Source organism: Scomber scombrus, chromosome 11, assembly GCF_963691925.1.
Source record: "Scomber scombrus chromosome 11, fScoSco1.1, whole genome shotgun sequence".
Classification (NCBI taxonomy): domain Eukaryota; kingdom Metazoa; phylum Chordata; class Actinopteri; order Scombriformes; family Scombridae; genus Scomber; species Scomber scombrus.
The window spans coordinates 2,310,542-2,334,952 of NC_084980.1; the positions used below are offsets into that span (position 1 = coordinate 2,310,542).

A 24,411-nucleotide genomic window follows, 5' to 3' on the forward strand; every position below is an offset into this window, starting at 1 on the left:
TTTATCTGAAACTTCCTTAATGGAAACAGGACTAGTGATTTAGGTCAGAGCTTGTTATTCAGATGTGCCTTTGAAGGCCAAAAGCCAGGTAGAAGCAGAGCTAGAGTGCTGAAATGATGAAGTCAAGAATCGGAAGACATTTTTTTAACAATTTGATAATTAATTAGGCTTTTTTGTTTTGTGTTGTTGTTTGGTTTCATTTAAAACTGAGCATCTTTGAGTTTTAAATTGTTGGTCGGACAAAATAAGATGTGATGATGCCACTTTGGGCTCTGGGAAACTCTGTCAGATATATTTCTATTTGTGTACATTCTGGGTCACTTTAGGGAAGGTCATAAAATGTCAGGCTTTATGAAAGTCACTGTGGGTGTTTTCAAATTTCATAATGGGTCAAATTTGACTGCGAATGGAATTTTAGGGTTAAAAGGGTGAACATATTACTTTAGTTAGCATACATTTGGGTTTTTTAAGCATTTCACTGGGTCTCAATAACCAGGGGATGATTCTATCTATACTCATCAATACTGTAGAACTCAATATAATGCTTGTCAAAATGTGCAAAACTGCCGAATGTATGAGACACTGGGCTGGCTGTGAGAGTGTTTTGGTTGCAATTATGTCGTATATAGAAGACGTACCTATCAGCAGAGCCACACAGATCAGAATAGCCATCAGAGCTCCAGTGCTGAGACCAACGGGCAGGAAGATGGCCTCGGCAGAGCAGGTGAGTAGAGAGCCTCCCGCCTCGCAGGAACACACTCGGATGGTGAGGGTGGCCGTGCTGCTCTGAGCGGGATAACCACTGTCTTCAACTACCACGGGAAGAACGTAGAATTCCTGCAGCCGCCGCTGGAAGCCAGAGCGCCGTGTCACTATGCCGGCAGTGTTGTCTAGAAACCAACAGAAGATGGTATGACATCAGTGACAATGTACTATGTTCCTTTCTACAAAAATACATACAAATACAAGTGCAATTACAAGAAACTGAAGGATACGGCTGGCATTATTCTCCATTATTCTTACTGTTAACAAATTCTATTTAAATGCTAAGATGTGTCAATGTGTGTTAGTCCATCCCCATCACACTGCCTATGGCTTTGTACCAAGCCCATTGGTGGAGGCATAAATCCCTCACAAAGATAAAGTTTCATTCAAAAAAAAGAACTTCAGTAACTTTACAGTAAAGTTGTAGCTTTGAGCAAACGTTACTTAACCCTCCTGTTGTCCTAGAGTCAAGGAAGGAAGGGAGGAAGAAGGAAGAAGGAAGGGAAGGAGGGAGGAAGGAAGGAAGGAAAGGAAGGAAGAAGAAGGAAGGAAAGGATGGAAGGAAGGAAGGAAAAGAGGAAAGAAGAAGGAAGGAAAGGATGGAAGGAAGGAAAGGAGAAGGAAGGAGGGAGGAAGGAAGGGAGGAAAGGAAAGAAGGAAGGGAGGAAGGAAAGGAAGGAAGGAAGGAAGGACAGAGGAAAGAAGGAAGGAAGGAAGGTAGGAGGGGGGAAAGAAAGAGAGAAGGAGGGAGGGAGGGAGGGAGGGAGGAAGAAAGGAAGGAAGGAAGGAAGAAAGAAAGAAAGGGGGATGAAGGAAATAAGGAAGGGGGAAAGAAAGAGAGAAGGAGGGAGGAAGGACAGACTGAAGGAAGGAAGGGAGGAAAGAAGGAACAGTCAAAACAGACAGGGTCAATTTGACCCAGGAGGACGACACAAAGGTTAAACAGGAAGAAGTAGTGCATTAGTTGGGGACTATTTTCAGTGGCTGATGAATTCATGTGTGTTGCTCTAGTGCAGGGGTCGCCCGCAGGCCAGTTCTAAAAATAGCACTAATCACCAACGAGCTCAGTCTATAATTTTATTTAATTGTGTTGCTATTATTTTTGAATTACATTTACAGTGATGAACATTTAAAAACTAATATATAGAAATGTTTAAAAAGAATTATCATAAAAAATGTAAAAATATTAATATACATGAACTCTGACGTAGTATGGTTCAGAGGTCAGTCTAGTGCGAATGACAAACCACAACTGAGCTTTGCTGAGATGAGTTCGCGAGTGCTGTGACGATGAGGAGATGAATGCGGTTTCTACCCACAAAAACATGGCAGAAAAAAGGAAGAAAAGTTATTATTTTCACAGTGAATGGTAGGAATAGTTCTTTTTTACTAACGTGAAAGCAAACTGTGTATATCTCATTTGCGGTGCGACTGTGGCGACTGCAAAGCGGCTCAACGTGGAGAGACACTTCACTACATGAAACAAAAGCTACCGTGTTAACTAACTGAACTTCATTAAGAACAAACAATGCCAGGCTTCCCATTAACAGACAAAGAAACAAATTCCAGATGTTGTTGGTGGCAACATGTCAGTGCCATGGCAAAGTTAAATTAAAATATTGAAAAACTGTGACAGATGTGTTCCTAAGTGTAACAGACATGTTTTTTTGTTTTTTTTAATGGCTGCAAATGTAGTGATTAGTACAAATGTGATAAGATTTATTTTAAAAGGAGTTGATTTTTGTTAAATCTTACATCATTGATAATTTGTACAAACATGGTACAGAGTTCATGATTTGACAGAAAACTCTTAGTAACAATTGCAAAGGTTAATAGAAATAAAATATTGCATGTTGAAATGTATGTTTCCTACCTTGTTGAATCATCCTGAATAATTATTGTGATGAATCATTAACGTGATCGGTGTCTTCACGTAGAACATCATTAATAATAATATAAAATTAAAGATAAACTGTGCAACTTTGTTATTTCAGAAGTGTGTTATCAAACTGGTAGCCCTTTGCATTACTCAGTACCCCTGAAGTAGCTTTCAGTTTCAAAAGGTTTGGTGACCCCTGATCTAGTGAGTGTTTCTGGCAGCAGGACGGTGTGTGTGTGGGGAATAAAAGTCAAAATAAACTCCAGTGTGTCTTCATGGCAATGATAGAACATGTCGTGTGACTCTTTGATGTGTTTTTAATAGTTTTTGGATGGTGATGAATGATGGAGGTCTGGAGAGAAATAATAATAATAATGTACATACACAATATTTTTTAATAGAGCACTTGTTTGTTTTTGTCTTTTTATGAAGAATGTTGAGAATAAAGGCCTTCACCCACCGGGGGCATGATAAATAAATGACATATTTTGTGAAAACAAATGACATAGCTTTTTCACCATATAAATATTAGCATTCTGCGTGCAAGTACTTGTGACAAAAACAACAGCTGGAAAAATGTATTGACGTGTTAAGTAATTACACAAAAAAATGCTCCCAGTGTTTAAAGGCCTTAAGAGAAACATGGGACACATGTAGTCTAAGCAGGAAGTTTGAAAGAAAATGTGATCACTGAGAATGAATGATAATATTTTGAGAAATATTCCAATTGAATGTATTTCCTACAGTGTTTTAATGCAAATTAAAAAAAAACAAAAAAACACCACCACAAATTATATCACACTTTTTTTCCCAAAATTCTACGTCAATGTAAGATTTTGATGTAATTGTAATATAGATTATGTTAGTGGTAAAATGACTGAAATAGACCTGCAACAGATCCACCATTCAGCATATCGGTGTGCATCACTGTCTAACACTGTGCCCCTTTTCATACAACCACAGATAGTAGTTATAAAATGCTGCAGGCTTTAACAGTTATACACTACAAAAGGGAAAATAATCTGTGAGGTAAAACTGGTGAAACATCCAAGTGAGAAGATGAAATGTCGCACACTCCAAAGAAAAAAAAAAAAGAGCTGAAAATACTTTTTCGAGTCGTCATGAAGGTTAGACGTAGGTAGTCAGAGCTGAAGGTCAGTTCATCCCCCACTCACTTGCTTTCCACTATTCTATTTCAATGTCAAACTGCTGCCTGTTTCATATTGACTCAGTGCTGTCCCAGTGGACCCACACATACTGAGTTTAGTGCATTAAGCAGGTTATTTACATAAGATACGCACTCATAAACTAATGATGTCATGGTGGAACATTAACATCTGTTTAACCCTTACACACTGTTCAGGTCAAATATTTAACATTTGACAGCTGTAAAAACACCCCAAATGTCTTTTACTGTGAAATTTGATGACTTTTCCTAAAGTGGCCCAAAATGCACAAGAATGAAAATATTTTGAATTGTTCAACTTTTGTATAGGTGCTACACATTTGTGTCCATTGAGGCTGTTCTGTGGATCAACATTTGGTAGAGACACTTTTTATGAGGGGATTCTTAGACCGGGTCAAAACAGACCTTATGAACTTTGAGGGTAAGGGTTAACCTCACATGAACATTTATCCTGTTTGAGGCTATATTTATATTTATATATATACTTGCTTTTACACATGTGTTCACTTGTATATGAGTTTCCTATATGTGCAGAAGATGCAGGTAAGCTAATGGAGCATGGAAGCAATATGTGAGCATGTGAGGAACTGCTTCATGATCCTTATCTGCTCCCTTCCCATGTGACTATACATTTAAATACACAAAGTATCCAGACAGATGTGAACAATACTTAAATGACCTTTAATCATGGTAGGTTTGTTTATTCAGTCCAGCAGTTTCCTCCAGATTGAAGTATCTCAAACAGATATGAGGGTGAACTATTGGAAGTGTCGCCATAACATTTTTGACATTTGTGTTGCCCGCGGCGTGAATCTTATTGACTTCAGTGATCTCTTGACTTTTCCTCTAGCACCGACATGAGGTTGACATTTTTAGCGAAAATGTCTAGTTGAACTGACATTCATGTTCCCCTCGAGATGAATCGTACAAACTTCGGTGATTAATCTGACTCTTCATTTAATGACATCATCTGTTTGTCCAGTACTATGCTTTATGGCCAATTACCTGCAAAACTAATGGCATTCCTTTGTCATTCCAATTATTTTGTGCTAATTAGCAGAGCTGCTAGTGTGTGTGGAGACTGTAAATATTGGGTTTTTTATTGTTTATGGAGGAATTTAAATATTCACTCTAAAAAACAAGATAATAAAAGTTTAATAAATGCTGTTCATCCAAAATATCAACGATGAAGCAGTGTGTTAGAAACTGGTCAGTGTGTTTAAGTCTGTGATATCAAAGATCTTCTTTTCTGTCACACACACATAGACATAGTAACAGACACACACACACACACACACACACACACGAGAGCCCATATGATGCCAGATTTAGACAGTTTTTTCAGCATGTTATGTGTGGGTGTGTGTGTGTGTGTGTGTGTGTGTGTGTGTGTGTGTGTGTGTGTGTGTGTGTGTGTGTGTGTGTGTGTGTGTGTGTGTGTGTGTGTCAGAAAAGATCCATTCTCACCCAGCTGGATGGAGATGTAGCCTGACAAGGTAGAGACCATTAAGGCACCTTGTTCCTGTTACATACACACACACACACACACACACACACACACACACACACACACACACACACACACACACACACACACACACACACACACACACACGCTCCAGTTCCCCTTGGTGGCTGCAGGCCTGTGTGTCTGTCTCTATCAGACATGATGCTGACTGTATAGGTACAAACATATTAAAATATAACGCTGCTATTTGGTGAGGTGTTGCAGAGGGGTGTGTGTGTGTGTGTGTGTGTGTGTGTGGGGGGGGGGGGGGGTCTTTATTATCCTCAGTCTTTATTCAGCAGGGAGGGGAACGGGTGTGGGTGTTTTCTTTTGGTTTGAGCAAGAAGATCTAGTTAATGATGTATCTGTGTGTAGGTATGATCTAAATGGATGCATTGTGTGACAGGATCCACAAAGCTTGAGCTTCATTGTGTGAACTAATATAATGAATATGAGGAGGAAGCTGGAGAGTCGTCATCATTCTGATGCTCATGCTTATTATCACATACCTTATTTTGACAGTGCGCCCATAGTATTAAGAAAGGGAGGATGAGGATAAGGAGGATGAGGATGAGGAGGATAAGGATTATAATGATGAGGATTATGGGGAGGATGATGATGATGATTAGTATTATTATTATTAGAGTTAGGACTGGGCGATATGGACAAAATCAAATATCACGATATTTTAGACCAAATAGTTCGATATCGATATTGCCACAATATCATAGAGATGGCTGTTGGTGCTTTCACTAAATATTTACACTATGAAATGTTTGATAAATAATCATCAGTAATGTGGATATAATGACAAAGTGGGAAAGGGGTACAAAACAGAACAGCTAGAACAGTCAAGTAAGTTCAGAAAATTATATATTTTACTGTAACGCAGCTTTAAAACCAGGAAAAGACGACTCTGATGACATATCGCGATATTACGATATCCAAAATCTAAGACGATATCTAGTCTCATATCACGATATTGATATAATATCAATATATTGCCCAGCCCTAATTAGAATTATTAACTAAAACAATGTATTTTAATTGTTTTAGTTGGCCACACTCAAACCACACCAGGCTGATGATTCTCTATATGTTTCTGTATACTGAAGCTCTCTCCTGGTTAATATTTTATCACCATTAGTACTCTTTGGTGCTCTTCTGAACAAACTATGTCACCCCTCTCTTTAGGGATGAAGGAACATGTCACTCAGTGTTTTCTATGGCACATAGGAACAACATACTGTACATCCTTACTATACCATTAGGTAGAGTGAAACAATCTCTAAAATGTTGGTGTTCAAATGTGACTCCTGTTCATTTTCCTCATGTGTTTCTTTTTAAGCAGCATCACCAGAAACACTGCAGATATTAGAAGAGTTGATGATTATGTTTAAATGGTAACTTTAACATGGTGACAGTCAGGAGAAAATAATGTTTAGTGTTAAAACAGAGCATACACAACTTCTAGCATTTGCACTGAATGACTGTATTATATATAGAGAGAGAGAAGAGGTTTCTCCGTCTTTAAAACTCTTTATATATTCTCTAGCATCGTGGTGAGAATCAGAACTGACAAGGTGCTGACTCAGCTAATTATTTGAAAATGAGAATAGTTTGATTCTACCTAACTGAATGTTAGAGTGATGTTAGGTAATGAGGTGTGTTTAAAGGCTCTGCTGGTAGTACAGTAGGTCATTCTACTTTGTGATAGGGTGACTTTCATTTGCCTTTCTTGCCATCAGTAATGAGTTCTAAGTCGCTCAAGTCTAAATCAATGCAAAAAGCTCACTTTATTATTTGTGTTTTAGATTAAAAAAACACAATTACAGTCAGCAGAAAGCTATTATTTACTCTTTAATTATCTGTTTGTTATAAGACTATAAGAGGTTGATTTAAGCTAAATGCTAACATGAACACAGTGATCATGTTAATATGTAGGTAACAGCTTTTCTCTAAGTATGCAAAGTTTGAACTTTGCATTCTAAATTGACGTCAAGAGTCCATCATCATCATCATCATCATCACCGTTATCATCGTCATCATTATCAGGGGTGCCACCCCATGAAAAGATATCACATTGGGCCCCATCATCACTGATAGGTAACACCAACCATTGCTGTGACCACACCTCTACCTGTGAAGACTCACTTCTCTCTTATAGTCCAATACTAACTGTACAATATCTACTGACATCCAGCTGTGAAAATAGGAGACAGGACTGAACCATTTCATGTAAATAGAGGGGGGTATTTGGACAATACAGAGGCTCTGGATATATGTTTTGGTTTTTTTGGGTTGTTTTTTTTATGCCAAAAACAAGAAAAAGAAAGTGTTAGGTTAATGTGTACATTGTTAATAATGATCATAGAACTGGAACATTACATTTTAGGTCCCCTAGAATCATCCTAACCTTTCACCCCTGATCATCATCATCATCAATTCAGCTGAGCGCAGGTAACATCAATGCTTTCACTTTGAAAAACAATTGTATTGACTCTGATAATAATTATTGTTATATTGACTATAATTATTATTACTATTATTATTAGCTTGGAAACTGTTGAAACTTGTTGATGTGTACGGTCCCTGCCAAATAAATAATAATAATAATAATAATAATAACTATTATTGTGGGCACTGAGTGGTCAAAAAGACTACAAAAACACTATTTATTATGATCCAACACTAACAATAGCAATCCCAGTTAAAATGACTATTAATAATGAGCAGTGTGATGCAGAATGGAGGCAGGCAGATACTGTGGTAGACTCACACTGACTGCAACATTCCAGCCAGAGGAGAGAGGAGATGCACAACTGTGTCAACCACCAGGACCTGTGAGCCTGGGCACTACTTGTTACCATGGTGATCCCAAAGTTAACCCTGTTAACCCACTGATCTAACTTAGTGAGGCATGATACATCTTTACAGCACACACCAAGGCTCAGCAGCTGACACATGCTGTGATGAGATAATGATGAAGTAAATATAAAAAAAAAAAAAATCTGTAACATCCCCCTTCCCTCTTTTCTTACTTCCAAAATCTCGAACAGTGAAGTTTCTGTTGCGGAGCTCTTTGGGAGACTTGAAGAAGAACCTCTGGCCAACAGGAGGAAGGTCTTTGTCCACAGCGCTGACTGTCTGGATCACCTGGATCAGGGAGCAAACAGAGAACCTGCTTAGTGCTTTAAATCATTGAATAGATACAGAAGAGACAGATATATTCATTAGAAACAATATAAAACCTGCTGTTTGGATTTGTGTCTCCCCCTGCTGGCAGTGAGAGTAAATAGTTTAAGTCTCTGTTGCTCCATGAGCTCCCTTCACCTCTGACAAGATTGATTGTAATTATTAATTCGTTATCAAGCAGCTGAAGCTTGTAATAGGATTGATAGTAAGTTAATAATTAGAATCAGGTGTGTTAGAGTGGGGAGATACCTAAAACATGCAGGGCGGTAGCTCTCTAGGATCAGGGTTGGAGACCACTGATTTAGAGACTGATGTATGATGCAACTGTCTAAATTCATGCTCTTGTTGAAAGGCTCAAAGTTATTTAATCATCACTAAATAAAAACTGGTTGACTCTGTTATCTGATCATAAAACAGCACGTTTAATGTTCTCACAGACAATGATTTTACACTAAGAAGAAAATGATCACTTAAACATTTTGAGGTAGCAGTTAAAAACTCTGACAGATATGATATGAATACAACTTTACCCTGTTCCACTCTATATGAACTAAAATGAGTTGATAACTAGCAGAACAGTTATATGATTCACTTATAAGCAGCACTTCCTTGTCTTGTCTTTATCTGAATAATGATATAATGAATAATTCACACATGGTAAGCCTATTAATAATAAGGTGTGACTATATGTTCCACATGGTTTAGTGTCTGTTTCTTTCTCTGTACAGAGCAGCAGATGTGAAAGTGAAGCAGACACAGCTCAGTGTACCTGTCCAACTCTGGAGTTCTCACAGACGAACATGTCTGACGGAGCCGCCAGCTCAGGAGGGAACTCGTTCACATCCAGCACGTTGACGGTCACGGACACTTTGGTGGACAGCAGAGGGTTGTCTGTAAGGGTCAACATGAAGACATGAATGATTATACACACAGTGACACAGCCTGATGTGTTTCTTCAACACTCTGACAGGCTGTCAGTGTGACAGCAGCACAGATGACAGCTGCAGTGGACACGCTGGGAATTACGTCGCGTGAAAGCCTCTGAAAACAAAGTTTGATCTAAGCATGGTAGCCATAGGCATCGGAGGTGACTGTGGCCGTAACCATGGTAACTGTGGACATCATAAGTCGCTGTAGCTGTGAAGAGAAACTTAACAGCAGGCTGGAGAGCAGTGTTGAATTCCCTTCTCTGGCTGAAAGTTTGAAGTGAGTTTCACAGCTGGGTGTGGATCATCAGCCATCAGAGATGTCACCATATACTGACTCACCTGCTGTTCACCTCTACATCAAACACAGGGTGGTCAGCTGGACAAGGTTTTCAGGGAGTATACGGTTGCTCGCTTTTTGTAAAAACTAAAATACAAAAGAATAGAGATTGTGTATTATGTATAGCATTTAGAGATTGTTTATTGTATTTTTTTATCACTTATTACAAGGCTACTGTTGTGTCAAATTTGAATTTCCCCTTAGGGGCATCAATAAGGTTTACCTTAAAAAAAAATAGCATCATTATAATTTGTGCTTATTTGTTTTGCTTAAAACTAGAATAATAAAATGACGATAAAATGTGATTTTAATTAATATACATTTTAGTCGATCAAGACTCATTAGGGACAATACATGAAGCTGTTACACATCATTCCCATGAAATAAATTAAACGTTTATTTAGGTATTTTTTATTATTATTATTATTATTATTATTATTATTATTATTATTATTATTATCATTATCATTATCGTCGTTGTCGTTATTATTTCTGTATTGACCGCTTTATAAACTGCATGAACCAGAGAAATACATCAAGATATTTGTCTTTAGTTGAAGACATTATACAAACTGCGACCCACAGCTTCAGAAGTTTCAGTGCGGAGCATTTGAGGGAAAAAATAAAACAAAAAAAACAAAAAACTAACTAAAAAAAACTTTACAGCTGCTGCTGTTCTTCCAGCACACAAAGAGCTGAAGATATCAGAATGTCTGGCAATAGCAGAACAAGGATGAAAGGTCAACCAGAAGAAAAAAAAAGAGAAAAAAAAGAGAGAGAACATCCTGTGAACAGCTACTGGACTGATTTCCTTTATATCATTTTGTTTCCTTCACTGAAACTGTTTGTTATTTCTAACAGATGTGATAAATATTACCTCTAACCTACTCATTCATTTTGCTGCCTGATGGGTCAACAATGTTTCTATACATTTACATCAACAAGCAATAATTCAATCTGACCTTTTTAAACCTAATCTTAAGACATATGTTTTTAATCACTACTTTTTCCTGAAGTGTTCACCTGACAGTTTTATTTTCGTAAATAATATGAATCATAGGATTTATTAACATAAACACCAACATTCTGTGCTTTTTAGTTTGTGCTGCATTTAAAGTTCATTATTATTATTATTATTATTGAAGACACTGAGGTTATGTTCTTCTTTTTTGGGGGGGGTTGTTGGTTTTGGAGGAATTTTCATCATGATCAACAACATACTGTATGAATGGATCCATAACTATTGGACTTCTGTCAAATGTTCCATATTTAAGGTCAAGCATGGGACACTTTGATTCTCCTCGGCCAAGCATCAATAACTATTTTCAGTGTAAGACATCCTGGACTCCTGGTCACTTTCTCCACTGCTGAGGTTGATCAACCATTGACCAATAAATTCTCCATAACAACTTTAATGTTATTACATTTTCTGAAAATATAATTATTTTGACAGAAAATATCTTCACTTACTAGCTTTTCCAGACTTTTAAAAAGCATCATCAGTAGAGAAGTTTGCTCACTGAGCAGTTAACTGCATACATAAAGAAAACAACTATGAATAATTAAGAATCCCCTCCAGACATGTTTTAAGATCTATAAAATACTCTGGTTTGAATAATTCTCTGTGTCTTGAATTGTATTTCCACACTACAAAAAGTTCAGTTATCAAAAATTAATAATAATTAATAATCATAATAATTAATAATCAAAATCAAGAAGCTATATGAATATGTAAATATTGCACATTTTACAAGATGTCTCCTTCTTCACTGTAAATGTGCACTGCAGTTTCCACATCACACTTGTGTTAGTTGAATATTGGACAATGATTGGCTCCAAACTAGTTTCAACGTTACACATCCTGCTCTCATGTACATGCCTTCAACTTGGATTTAAGGTGAGATTTAAGAGTTAAGGCTCCTGAACGTGTGAAATGTGAAAACTCTGGGTGTGCAAACTGGGGAATAAGAGAACATGGACTTTAGTATTCGTGTAGATTTTCTGGTAACAGCTGCAATTGTCAAATATGAACTTCAAATTTATGATTAGACAAATAAAAACACAAAATGTATAAACTCAGAGACTAAGAAAGCGTAAAGAAATGATTGAAAATATATTATTTAAGGGACTTTCAGACCCACCTATTAAATAAGCAGCTTATTCACTTCTTATAGAAATATGTGTCAAAGGCTTTTACTTTCTTAAAAATAAACAAAAAAGAAAAGTTTCTAATCTTACATGTCATAATAAAGTGATTCTGCTGTGTTCTGTCTTGTTGTAACACCATCTTTGACCACTAGATGGAGTCAAACACTTATTAAACATCCATATGATCCCCCACTGTGTGTCTTGTCTTTCACCTCATCTCAGGCACCTGTCAGATAATCTTTCCCAATCATTTTGGATCATCCCACCATTTAACAGGCCAAATCTTGTTTTTCACTCTATAGATGACTGTGACAGAGTGAGAGGATTTATATTGTTGCTCTATCTAATGAGGAGACTTGGCGGATTTGTGACTCGGCAGCCCTTTGCCTCCTCAAGAAGCTTACGGGGAGGAAATCATATGGTGCACAGACAGTCTGCATGAGTTAAGCTGCTTGCTCAAATGTGCTAAATTTAGTTTCCACCACAGTAACTACAGCTGCAGCTGCACTCCAGCCAAACATGCAGAGGACTGGCTGAGAGAGGGGAGCAGTGACAGGATTCAGAAGTAATGGCAATGGTTTGTCTGTTTTTAACTATATGCAGGGACATGTTTGTATGCATTACATATCTGTTGTTCAGTACACAAATTGTTAAGCTGTGTATTCACCACATTTACTAATATTACCACCATTGGTGAATGAACCACTCCAGAGCACCACTGGTCCAATCCACTGCTGTGAACATCAAGTCAACCTTAGCTTTAGAGCTGATTTCCACCTGTGATCTATATCATGGACCATCAATCCTCCCTGATTAAGAAAGGCCAACAACGCCTTTACAACCTTAACAACTTCTACAGCAACCCCACCCACCCTTGTAATGAACTGTTCAACCCTCTGCCATGAAGGAAACAGTACCGTGCCACTATGCAGTGGCCCCTTACAAGTATGTCATAGAGTACATAATAACTCAGAAGAGAAACTGTCATGCACTGTCACTTTACCAATAATAGACTGGACTGAGAAAGAATGAACTGGAACACACTCATGCACTTAACTATATAATATGCACTTTACACTTTTTGTATGTACTACCTTGCTGACACTGCTAATTTAGTTGTACATTGCTCTGTATGATGACAAACAATCTAAATAGTGCAAATTATATTTTCCATATTTGTTTATCCACAAGGGCTCAAATTTAAGACTGCAGACTTTTAGCCATCTGGGGTGATTTCAGATCTATAGTTTGGGTTCAAGTCAGTGGATGAGTTGTAAACTTGATACATTTCATCCTTGGTTTGAGCAAAAAGGCACAGCTTATTGCTTTAATGATATACATTGATACTGACAACATTTGTGATTATTTACTTTTCTACAAGAGTTTTCATATAGAGAAAAATTCAAGCCAATCAAAAGGCATCACTACATGCCAGGTGAGAGCAATCACTCATCAGCTTATTGGTTAGATGTGTGTTTGAAGCAAGAATGTAAACACACGAAAAAAGTCCCACATATCAAAAATGCAATGTACATTCTTGCGGTACGCCAGGTTGGACCTCAATTATTCTCAAGCTAGCTTCTGGCAACTGTTGATTTCACCTGTGCACATCACCAGTCTGTGTGGGGCACACAGGGCTACAGGCTACAATCAGAGAGTACAATGACAACATCAATTTGACCACACATCAGATCGATGTTGAATCATGCTCCAGCCACAAATGCACCACTCCAGAGTTTGTTTGGGACGGTTGTTTCGGTCGGCGCCCAAGTACGACCGTGATCGGATCAAATCAAACAAATCTCACACAGAGGGGAAAACAAACCGGAGTCCAGGTCAGTACGGAAATACCAGTAGGTGACCTTTGAACTTGTTTGATAGATGTTTTACTTCATGATGTAAAATCATGAAGTAGACCTGGTTGATATCTGATTATAGTCCATCCCACAGTGGTCTGCAACCCTGCTCCTGGAGAGCTACTGCCCTGCAAGTTTTTGGTATATCCCCACTATAACACACCTGATTCTAATAATGAACTCATTATCAAGCCTTTGACAAGCTGCGGCTGCATGATTAATAATTAGATCCAGGTGTGTTAGAATGGGGAGATACCTTAAACATGCAGGGCAGTAGCTCTCCAGGAGCAGGGTTGCAGACCACAGCCATACCACATCCAAATGTGCAATATTTTGAACATTTACATCTGTAAACATGTTATTCAAACATGTTTTACAAACAATGCTGCTGTGCTGAATTTTAATTAAATAGATTTGGATGTGTTTTGCCTAATAGCCATTGGTGTCAACCCAGTTGCAGAGTTTTTAGTTATGTAATCCACACACCACTTATAATGTAATGCAGACTTGATTCTCACTGTGATGGATAGCATTACTCAAGCAAGTTTCAAGAGTGTGAGAAATTGATTGATGCACCCTGTGGAAACCTGTAATGGTAAGAAAAACACATTTGTGAAATTCTATCTCGAATTTTGGAAAGGAAAGTATGATTTGTTGCCCGGGATCGAACTGCCGACCCTGCAGCCCTTGACGTGAGTTGAAGAACTAAACCTTACAAACGCACTGGTGTGGTCATTTCATGTTTCCAAACCGGAGTTAAATGTTGATGATATTTAAGTGAGATGACTTAAGTGGCTCCGAGTTACAAATCCTCTTTAATTCAACAAGGAGCTGCAGCTCTGTGAATGTTGATAGAAACAACAAATTCTCAGACTGAGACATTAATACCAAATTACTGGATTAAAAGTTATAATTTCACAAATAAGGAGAAGAAACCACAGTAACTATCTAATTAACCATGTACAGTCAAAGGTATGTGGCAGGAGGGCTCAGGCATGTGATTGCAAGATTTCAGATTTTAGCTCATAACATATTGGGAGGTAAGCAGACTATATGTTGTGAAGGCACAGATTTTACAATTATGCACCATTACCATCATGTGGACAAAGAATTTTGACTAATTTGACAGGTGCAAAGGTTTGTAAATGTATGAGTTAGGTGGATTCAATAATTTTTTAGGTTAAAGAAAGTTTTTTGTCTAAATTAAAAGGGACATACACTGCACATTTATATATTTTTAATATGGGGCTCTACCGGAGTACATGATTTGCAGTTCAACAAACTCCTTATTTAACTCTTTATGCAGCCCTTCCGTTCAGCCTCTGACTGACAAAGGCTGTTTTACATCCTGTATCTTTAATAATAAAAAATAATAAACTTCATTAATATAGCACAATTAATGCATAAACTGCAAAACAAACTGCCTAAATTAAAAGCAGAGAATCCACAGATTCCCTTTGGTTAGCCCAGTGGTTCTCAAATGGGGAAACATGTACCCCTAGTGGTATGTTGGAGTACTGCAGGGTGAATCTAAAAAATAAAAATAAAAAAGCTTTTTAAAACCAAGAGTATCCAAGTACACCAGTCCTGTGTTGCATGATGTTATGAATGACAGTGTCAAAGTAATACATTTAATTAAGTTGAAGCCACTTAATGAACAACTTGGGAGCTGAACACACACGAATGCTACTACACACAGAAGTGCACCAACTCTCTCTCTCTCGCTCTCGAGGGAGAATACTGAACACCCTGTTCGAATTAGGATCTGACGTGTGCACCTTCCTGTCAGAGCACAGTGTCCCCATGCCACCTTGTTTGAGAACACAGACTGGTTTGCTTAATGGTGCTTTTATTGTTTACTTTCCTGACATGGAGGAGAAATGTCTACAGCTGGATTTGGGTGAGAAAGCCATTTTTTTGTCCGAAGCAAACAGACTTCCTATCAGTCATCAGGGAAAACTCTGAGATTTGTCATCATACTGTTGGTCTACAGATGAAGTTTGACACATCCACTCTCACAGTGTGTGTGTGTGTGTGTGTGTGTGTGTGTGTGTGTGTGTGTGATGAAGGAACACCTTGATCTTCGGAGCAGATATTACCCTTTAGATCCACAGCATTGTGAGGTCTTCTTTTCTGCAACCACTCGGATCAAAACAAAGCAAAGAAACAGAGTGTGATCACTGCAGGAGCCTCACTGCCACTGAGAGTGATGAAGATCCTCAGTGAAGCACACGTGTAACTTATCAAAAAGATGCTGTTGAATGCAAATATAATGCTGCTCTGAACCCTTAGTGTTATTGCATGATGAGAAAAATTGGTCAGTTAGAATTTAGTGATGGGTTCTACACATTTGAAATGTAGCATTGAAGTATTTGTATGGACTCGTTCAAAGCCAATCAACGCAAGCGTTCTTCGATTTAATGCAACATGTGATTGGCCCACTGAAGTCGCGATTTAATGCTTCTGTTATTACATAATGATGGGCATTGAATGAAGTGCTCAATTGGTATTGGTATCACTTTAAGGGTACTTGGATTGGTACTGTTATCCAAATGTTTTAAACGATACCCAGCCCTTACTTATACAGCACTTTTCTGGTCTTTTTGACCACTCAAAGCTCTTTAACACTACATGTCACATTCACACACATAACATGTGGACTGCAGGAGCCGGTAATTGAACCTGCAATATTTAAATTTGTGGAGGACTCATTCTACCTTCTGAGCCACACCCACACAAAACATTTTGCACTGGTCAGGTGGTACTTGGTTAAAAAATGTCTGAGAACCACTGAACCAGCTCGGCCAACTTCTGACGATTACATAAGGAAACAACAGTAGTAGGACATCACTTCTTTTTTCTCGTTATTTACTTTAAATGGAAACTTCTAAAATACATCCACATGTGGGTTTTTGATAAATGACAGGACACTGTCTACTCCACTGTACTGTAAAGACACTGATAGAAATTCACAGTTGTTGTTACTAGCGCACATTCTACTCAGTTTTCCCTAAAGCCAATTTTACAGACTGAGGATATTATGTCAGACCACACAATATTTATGTAGAAAAAGCAGTTGGCATGAAATAAAAAATTCTCCCATGGGGATATCCCAGAGATTGGGTAGAACAAGCATATAACTGAGCTTTAGAGAAATTTCACCATGACCTGTTAGGTAAGAGTGAGAAGAAAGAGAAACTATTTTCTGTTACATGTATGACCACCTACTGTCCTCACAGTCATGATGTGAGATCAGTATTTATGAGACAGTGGTGCATATTAAAATCACACCCTGAACTATCTCACATTTTTCATGATTGACTTATTTGTTAATAAATGGGGGCAACATTTAAGAGATTTCTCTAGTTATGCAAATGTTTAATATAAGAAAACCGAGGACAGCCAACGAACTCTTTATGCTTCTTTTCAAAACAGGAACTATAGATGTGAGAAATGAGCTCAGTGTCATATCACTGTAAAGATGACACATTTTTAATCACCTTCTCCTATTCACAGTCAGTGTCATCACCTCCACTTCTACTCATGTTGTGAACATGATATGCTGCCTATGGTGATATAAAACTACTAGAAAATTAGGACGAAGAACAAGCGAACGTAAAAGTACGATCCACTGACCGGAAACAGATGATTGTAAATGGATTGTACTTTTTGACCACTTAAAAGCTCTTTTACACTACATGTCTCATTCACCCATTCACACATTCATACACTGATGACAGGAGACTAACATTCACACACTGTTGGCATCAGGAGCAACGTGGGGTTAAGTATCTTGCCCAAACACACATCAACATGTGGACTAGAGGAGCCGGGAATTGAATCGCCAATCTTCCGATTCTATTTTAATGAAATGGACCATGACGTGGCCTCCTTCCATTTCGGTGGTATTAAACAAGTTTCAGCGCCACCTAGAGGTGGAGATAACAACTTGTTGTTAAAAAGATATTCATGTTATAGATTTTGTCTCCCAAAAAGGACTGAAAGATGATCTGCCACTCAATGTAACATTGCTTTATTCTTATTGGGATGTTTTCACAAAAGTACAAATAATAATGATGAATAACCGACCCTAGCTGGTGCTTTATGGAGCTGAGTATCAACAAAAATATGTTTCTTTTTTATATCTCTTTTTTTTGTTTTTTGTTTTTGTTCTGCAAGGTCTTTTTTCACCCCTTATGAAGTCAGTGTAATAATGTATAGGTGATGTATAACTCTAGTCTAATGGTCCTCAGCACTGTTATGTTTTATTTGACTTTTCTTTTGTCTTTTTATTCTATTTTAACCTAGTTTTTTTTACTTTTAACTTTTAATAAACTATTTCTCTCTTATTTTACTTACTTTTTTATTACATTTTTTACTTATTTTATTGAAATTTTCAAAACATTTTTACCAATCTTTTTCTCTTGTGTGCATTGGTCTCAATTTTTCTCTTTTAATTTGTTCTTTGATTTTATTCCTTTTTTCTTTATGTTGTCACTTGTTCTGTTTTATTATCAGCTTTTCAATCAACTAACTTTAAAGCATTTTGAACTACACTAACCTGTATGAAAGCTGCTATATAAATAACGTTTGATTGATTAATTATATGATATTGTTGTATTGATTTATTGATGAGTTTGCATTCATGCCCTTAATTGTACTAATTATGTTTATGATTGTACATTCTTAACCTGTGGTTATTTAAATGTAAACTGTAGGCATATTAGTATTGCTCTTAACCCACTGGACTTACATGGAAGTTAACACTTATCTCTGTTTTTATATATTATTATCTGACAGGTGACACACACACTTCTGCATTAGCCCAAGGTACTGATCAATCAGTCAGATTAATCTCTTCAGTCCTCCCATTGGATGATTGAGACATCTCCTGTGTATATATGGAAGCATTATATGCCTGATGAAGGTCAGATAGATGGAAATGTTGCAAATCAATAAACATACAGCAATGAGTGAGGCTGTGTGGGAGTTTCTTTCCAATTTTTTTCATTTACAGGTTGAACTTTCCTCCCACACAGCTGCCTCAGGGGTGCAGAGATTTCTTTCATACATTTCTGAATAAATAAAGCTTAATAAATAGAACTGTCCTCGTCTGTCTAACTCCACCTCCTCAGTTTTTAACACATGCCCAAACTGAGATATTTAGATGTTGTCACTTGAGTCACAGAAGACATTAACACATCAGATTCCTCACTATGAATAATACTCCACATAGTTGTGACAGGTCAATCAGAGGATCCTTACTTTCTGAGCTGCGTATGCTTCGTTGTGAACACAGGATTGTTCTCACTGTGGAATACTTACTGACTTTAGTTGCCACCAGAGTGATATTGTGCTGAACAGCCGCCTCTCTGTCCAGGTATTCATTAGTGGAGATGGTTCCCTCAACGGTGTCGATGTCAAAACAGCTGTCAGCCTCTGTCTGCCATTCTAACGAATACCTGCAGACAAACAGAGCACACGAGAGAGATGAGGACAAGTGACAGCAGTATCATCAAAGGATCCGCGTATGAAAAATGACTTCATCACTTGATCTGTGCAGCACGGCAAAGAAAACGTTTGTCACAAAAGGAGCCATTAAAAAGTTTAAAGTATAATTTGTGTCAGTTTTTTATCATCTCATTTCATACATGTTAATGTAGTGACAAGCTGATAATAAGGCAGAATAAGTGTAGATTGAGAACAACATGAAGGAAAGAAAGAAAAGCGATGAAGGAACACAAACAAAGAACATAATATTATTTTATTTTCGTAAAAACCGAGATTAAAATAGATTAAAAAGACAAAACATAAGTAAAATGAAGTGAAAAGAGGTGAAGTTGAAAAAAAGCTAGACTAAAAAAATAAGTTAAAAAAGAGATTAAAAGACATAAGAAACAGATGAATAACATCGATAGTAATAAAATAAAACAATTTTAAAACATCAAAACAAATAGAATAAAAATACCAGGCTCAACAGGTAGGTTTTGAGTTTACTTTGAAAATGTTCCACTGTCTCACCAGGTTTTAATGTTGACCTTTGGAACAGATAACAGACTCCTGCCAGAGGACCTGAGGTTGTATCACACCATCTTCCTCACAAAATGTCAAGTTGTAGTGGAACTGTAGAAATTCTTAATCAAAAGCTCAAGTCAGCTACTAATTGGACAGAGTGGTGAGACTGTTGTCACATGATCTGTCCAATGTCTAGAATGAGCTTTCAATCAGGTTGAGAGTGAAGGTTTAGAGACGTATACACCGGCTGATTTTCAGCTCAGATACTGGAGCGTGTTTAAGTTACAACCAATCACAGCAGAGCTCTGGGACTATTCTTTTTATATCTAACGCATACATGTTGTTGAATTATTAACAGGACAGTCACATCTGTCCACTTACAAAGATGTTTCACAGCAGCACAAGTTAGATCCGTGCCTGTATGAGCAGAGTCCAATCCAGGAGTAAGTATTGAATTATCAAAGCTAAAAATCACAGATGTTATTAGTGTACTTTGACAGTGCTTAGATGTTTGGTGCTTCTTTGGTTTTTTACCTGACGGCGCTGCTGCTGGCGTCCAGGTCGTGAGCCGTCACAGAGCCGATGATGGTTCCAGGAGGGGTGTCTTCATATACGTCCATAGAGTAGGAGGGTCTGGTGAAGACGGGAGGCTCGTCCACATCCAGGACGCTCACCTTGACCGTAGCAGAGTCCTTAAAGGGCCCCAGGTGCAGGAAACGGGGATCCAGCTGCGCATTGGATGCTTCCACCTTGAAGATGTATGACTTTTTGGTTTCGTAGTCGAGCGTCTGCAGACACACAAGGATGAAGAAGTTCTGTGACGTGGAGGAACGAAATCAAAGAACACATACAGTGACATATGCTCAGATGCTCAGACCTGTAGGGCTGCCATCTCACACCTGGCTAGAGACTAGAGATGGAATTGATAAGACTTTATTGATATCAATACCATTATCAATTCTGTTTATCAGTGAGCTTGCATGCTGATGAATATTTGAAACATAACTGGTAGATAAGTAGATAAAGCAGATAAAAGTGAACTGAATTATGTTATATGAGAATAGAACGCATTTTCCATTCTGTCAACACCACACACCTGGGCATCAATGAGAGGAACTGATAAGCTCCGAGGCATACATCCTAATGGATCAGACTATTTGGAACCGGTTCTAAACTGGAACCAGTTCTCGATTCCCATCCCTACCAGGTTCAACAGATGGAAACTAGCCTTTGGGCTAATTCTGGCATATCTACAGAAATGTTTAATACCCACTGTCCCTGTCTCTGATAAACTAATGAAATAAAATAAAATAAAATAAATAAATACAAAAAATCCCCCAAAAAATCCATCCAAAAACCCTAAAACATGTCAGCGTGTGATTGACGCTTGGTCAGTGGTTCTCGAATGGGCTACGTTGAAGTACTGCAGGGTTAGGGTTAGGGTTTTTCTGGGGTAATACCTAAAATAATTCATCTATAATAAGTTCAATTAAAATGTATATGTAAGTTTGATAAACCACATTTAATATATAATATTACTATTTTCAATGCAACAGTATACCAAAGCAAACAACCCAATCATGACAGACAAAAAACAATAAAATGTATTAGTGGTTAGAACGTAACAGTTAGGGTTTACCTCAATGAGCTGAAACCCTCCTAAGACATTGGGCTTATTATTATATCAAAGGTTCTATGAAGCCACAACAGCTCCAACATCTCAGCACAAAACATCAACGTCATGTCGATGAGTCACCAGTTCTTTTTTTGTTTTTGGGGTTTTTTTTGAGAGAAAACTTTCTGACATCAGATCATCTCAATAAAAGATGCAAAAAGTCTCACACAACATCAGCTGAAGCACTCCAGAGACTCCTGAGTATTTTGAGTTGGACTTCTTGGAACTGAATTATTGCTTTAGTTGTCTTTTATTAGCTGGTCTGTTCTCTTTTGTCTTCCTGGTGTTTTTTTTTTCTTCTCTGTGCTGTGAGTGTGTCTGTCTCTGTTCTGCGTTTCCCTCCACACTCTCCCTTCACACCTGCTCTGCATCTTCCTTGTCAGCCCTGCCCTGCTCCCAGTGTCTTTCCCAGCCAATCACTCCCAGCCTGGACTAGTGGTGTCTTTTCACCTGTTTCCTTCATTAGCTCAGTTAGTATTAAAGTCTTGGATTGTGGTTCAGTCTTTGTTGGATCATTAGTTCTGGCTCTGTGTTGTTCTACACTATTCACGACACATTTGAGGCTTCTTATGCATTGTCTTTGCTTGTAACTAAAGCCAAAAAACCATTCACCATATCTGAAGACTTATTACTTCCAGCCATCGTTGTATTGAACAATGTGATGTGGGACAAACAAGCAGAAGATACATTTAAAACGGTCTTTCTCAAGTTTGTCACAGTATGGATATGATGGGAACAGACATTGTTATGACAGCGTATAAGGGGCAAATATGTGGGGGGAAAAAACTGACCTGGAGAAGGGGGGTAATATTTCAAGAAAAAAAAAATTGAGATTAAAGTCGTAGATTTATGAGAAAAAAAAAAACTTACATAGTCTCACTTTGCAACACTAGAGAGACGTGGCTTGTCGTGCATTATGCCTGCCGTGGAAGAACTGATCAAACTGTACTTTTCAGTTGGGTTTAACAATAAGGAGATACTTGTTATCTTAGCCCAGAATCACCATATCATCCTCAACATCCAGACTTTGAAACACACTGCAAGAAACTGGGCCTGTTTCGGAGAAAAAAAAACACACAAATCTGGATGAGGTGATAGCTTTTGTTCACCAGGAGCTACAACGGACAGATGCAAGGCTATCGCTAGCTACATCTACGGCCAGTTAAAAGGGGTTTTGTGGTCAAATCATTAAATCCTCAAGGTAAAAAAAACTCATATTGACTTTTGTTTGCAGATATGTGACTTTATAATGTCAGAATATCTGAGTTTTTTTCTTGTAAATTGCGAAATTCTGAGATTTTTTCGCAAAATATAACCCCCTTCCTCCAAGTCAGTTTTTTTTTTTTTTTTTTTTTTTACATATACGGCCCTAATACGCCATCGTACATTATTGATCACGTTGTGGGAAAACTTGCTAAAACTCCAACAGATGTGAAAACAGTCTGAACAGGAAATCCTGCAGCAGTCTCTGGAAAGACGCAGCTGATTGAAAATGAAAACCTTGAAGTGAAGAGGACTCACTGTATCATACACAGGGAAACACTGGTGTCCAAGTACATCAGTCCTGTGTAACATGATGTTCTGAAGTTAAGCTCAAACTAATAAACTTCATTAAGTTGGAGCCACTTAATGCACAAATGTTTCACTGCCTGAAAACTTGTGTGCACAGACTCTCTGCAGGGAGAATACTGAACAGACTGTTAGAATTAGGATCTGAAGTGTGCACCTTTTTTTATGTCAGAGCACAGTCACCCCATGCCACCTTGTTTGAGGACACAGGCTGGTTTTCAAAGCTCTGCTATCTGGAAAATACACTGAAAAAAACTAAGTGTGTTTCTGCAGGATACAGACACCAGCATTAGGTTTCCTCCTCTCCAGTGAAGATGTGGAGAGAGTAGCGGTGAAGTCTATGATAGAGGGACATTTGATTGGTGCTTTTGATGAGAAAAAAATGGTTTGCTATTACTGTAATTTAATGATGGGTTCTGTAATTAGTTTTGTCTGTTTTTATTTTAGTTTGTTTTTAATCTATTTTAACCTAGGTCTTTTTAATTCAAAGTTTATTTTTATTTAACCTTTTTTTCTTATCTGTTTTTTATTTTCTCATTTATTTACTTTTATTTAAATTTTTCAACATTTTTATGATTCTTATTTTCTCTTGAGAGGGTTTGTTGCCCTTTTTTTCTTTCTTTGTGATTTATTCTTTGTTTTCATTCCTTTTCTTTATGTTGTCACTTGTCTTATTATCAGCTTGTCAATCAACTGTGAAGCACTATGAAATACATTAACCTGTATGAATGCTGCTATATCATTAAAGTTTGATTGTATTTGATCTCTTTAGCTGAGTAGTAGTCTAGGAAAAAAATAAGTAATGGGGTTTGAGAACCACCAGTCTAGGTTACTATGTTATATAGAAATTGCAATTATTCTGTACGTTCTGAAATCTACAGGGAGGCTGATCCACAGTTTAATCATATATGAACTAAATGTGATTTTACTTGTGGAGCGAGGCACGGTTATTGCAAGGAGGTCAGGGGAAAACACTCATCTGATGGGAACATAAACTGTGAGGAGATAAATGTTGTAATCTGAGGAGGTGTAGATAGTTTCCTCACCATGGCGATGTGCTTTAAGTGGTAAAAAAAAAGGATATGAATGTGATTTGAATAGTTTTGAGATGTAATGTGTGCATCAGGTCCACAAGAGAAAATAATGCAAAAAAAAATACTACATATGAATAAGAAAACAAGCATGTGGGTCAAATATTGTAGACATTTCTGTTCAATATGCTTTTTAATACTGAATTATAGATTGGTCATCACTTCATTAGTTAAGGCGGGAAAGACTGAGTGGCCTAAGAAATCCTACTGTACACACACATGAAGCTCAATATTTTCATTACAGCGTTTCAAGCATGAT

At 37.6% G+C, this 24,411-nt stretch overlaps 1 protein-coding gene across 1 annotated transcript in view; it reads right to left on the reverse strand.

Annotated features, from left to right (window-relative positions):
• LOC133990191 (cadherin-12-like) overlaps nt 1-24,411 on the reverse strand; it is a 110,591-nt gene that overhangs the window by 22,972 nt on the left and 63,208 nt on the right. Inside the window, exons 7-11 of the mRNA XM_062428400.1 lie at nt 20,352-20,605; nt 19,128-19,264; nt 9,302-9,423; nt 8,379-8,493; nt 639-890 (exon numbers count right to left, since the gene is read on the reverse strand). Coding sequence (XP_062284384.1) covers nt 639-890; nt 8,379-8,493; nt 9,302-9,423; nt 19,128-19,264; nt 20,352-20,605 — 880 coding nt within the window. The remainder of the gene's footprint in view (nt 1-638; nt 891-8,378; nt 8,494-9,301; nt 9,424-19,127; nt 19,265-20,351; nt 20,606-24,411) is intronic.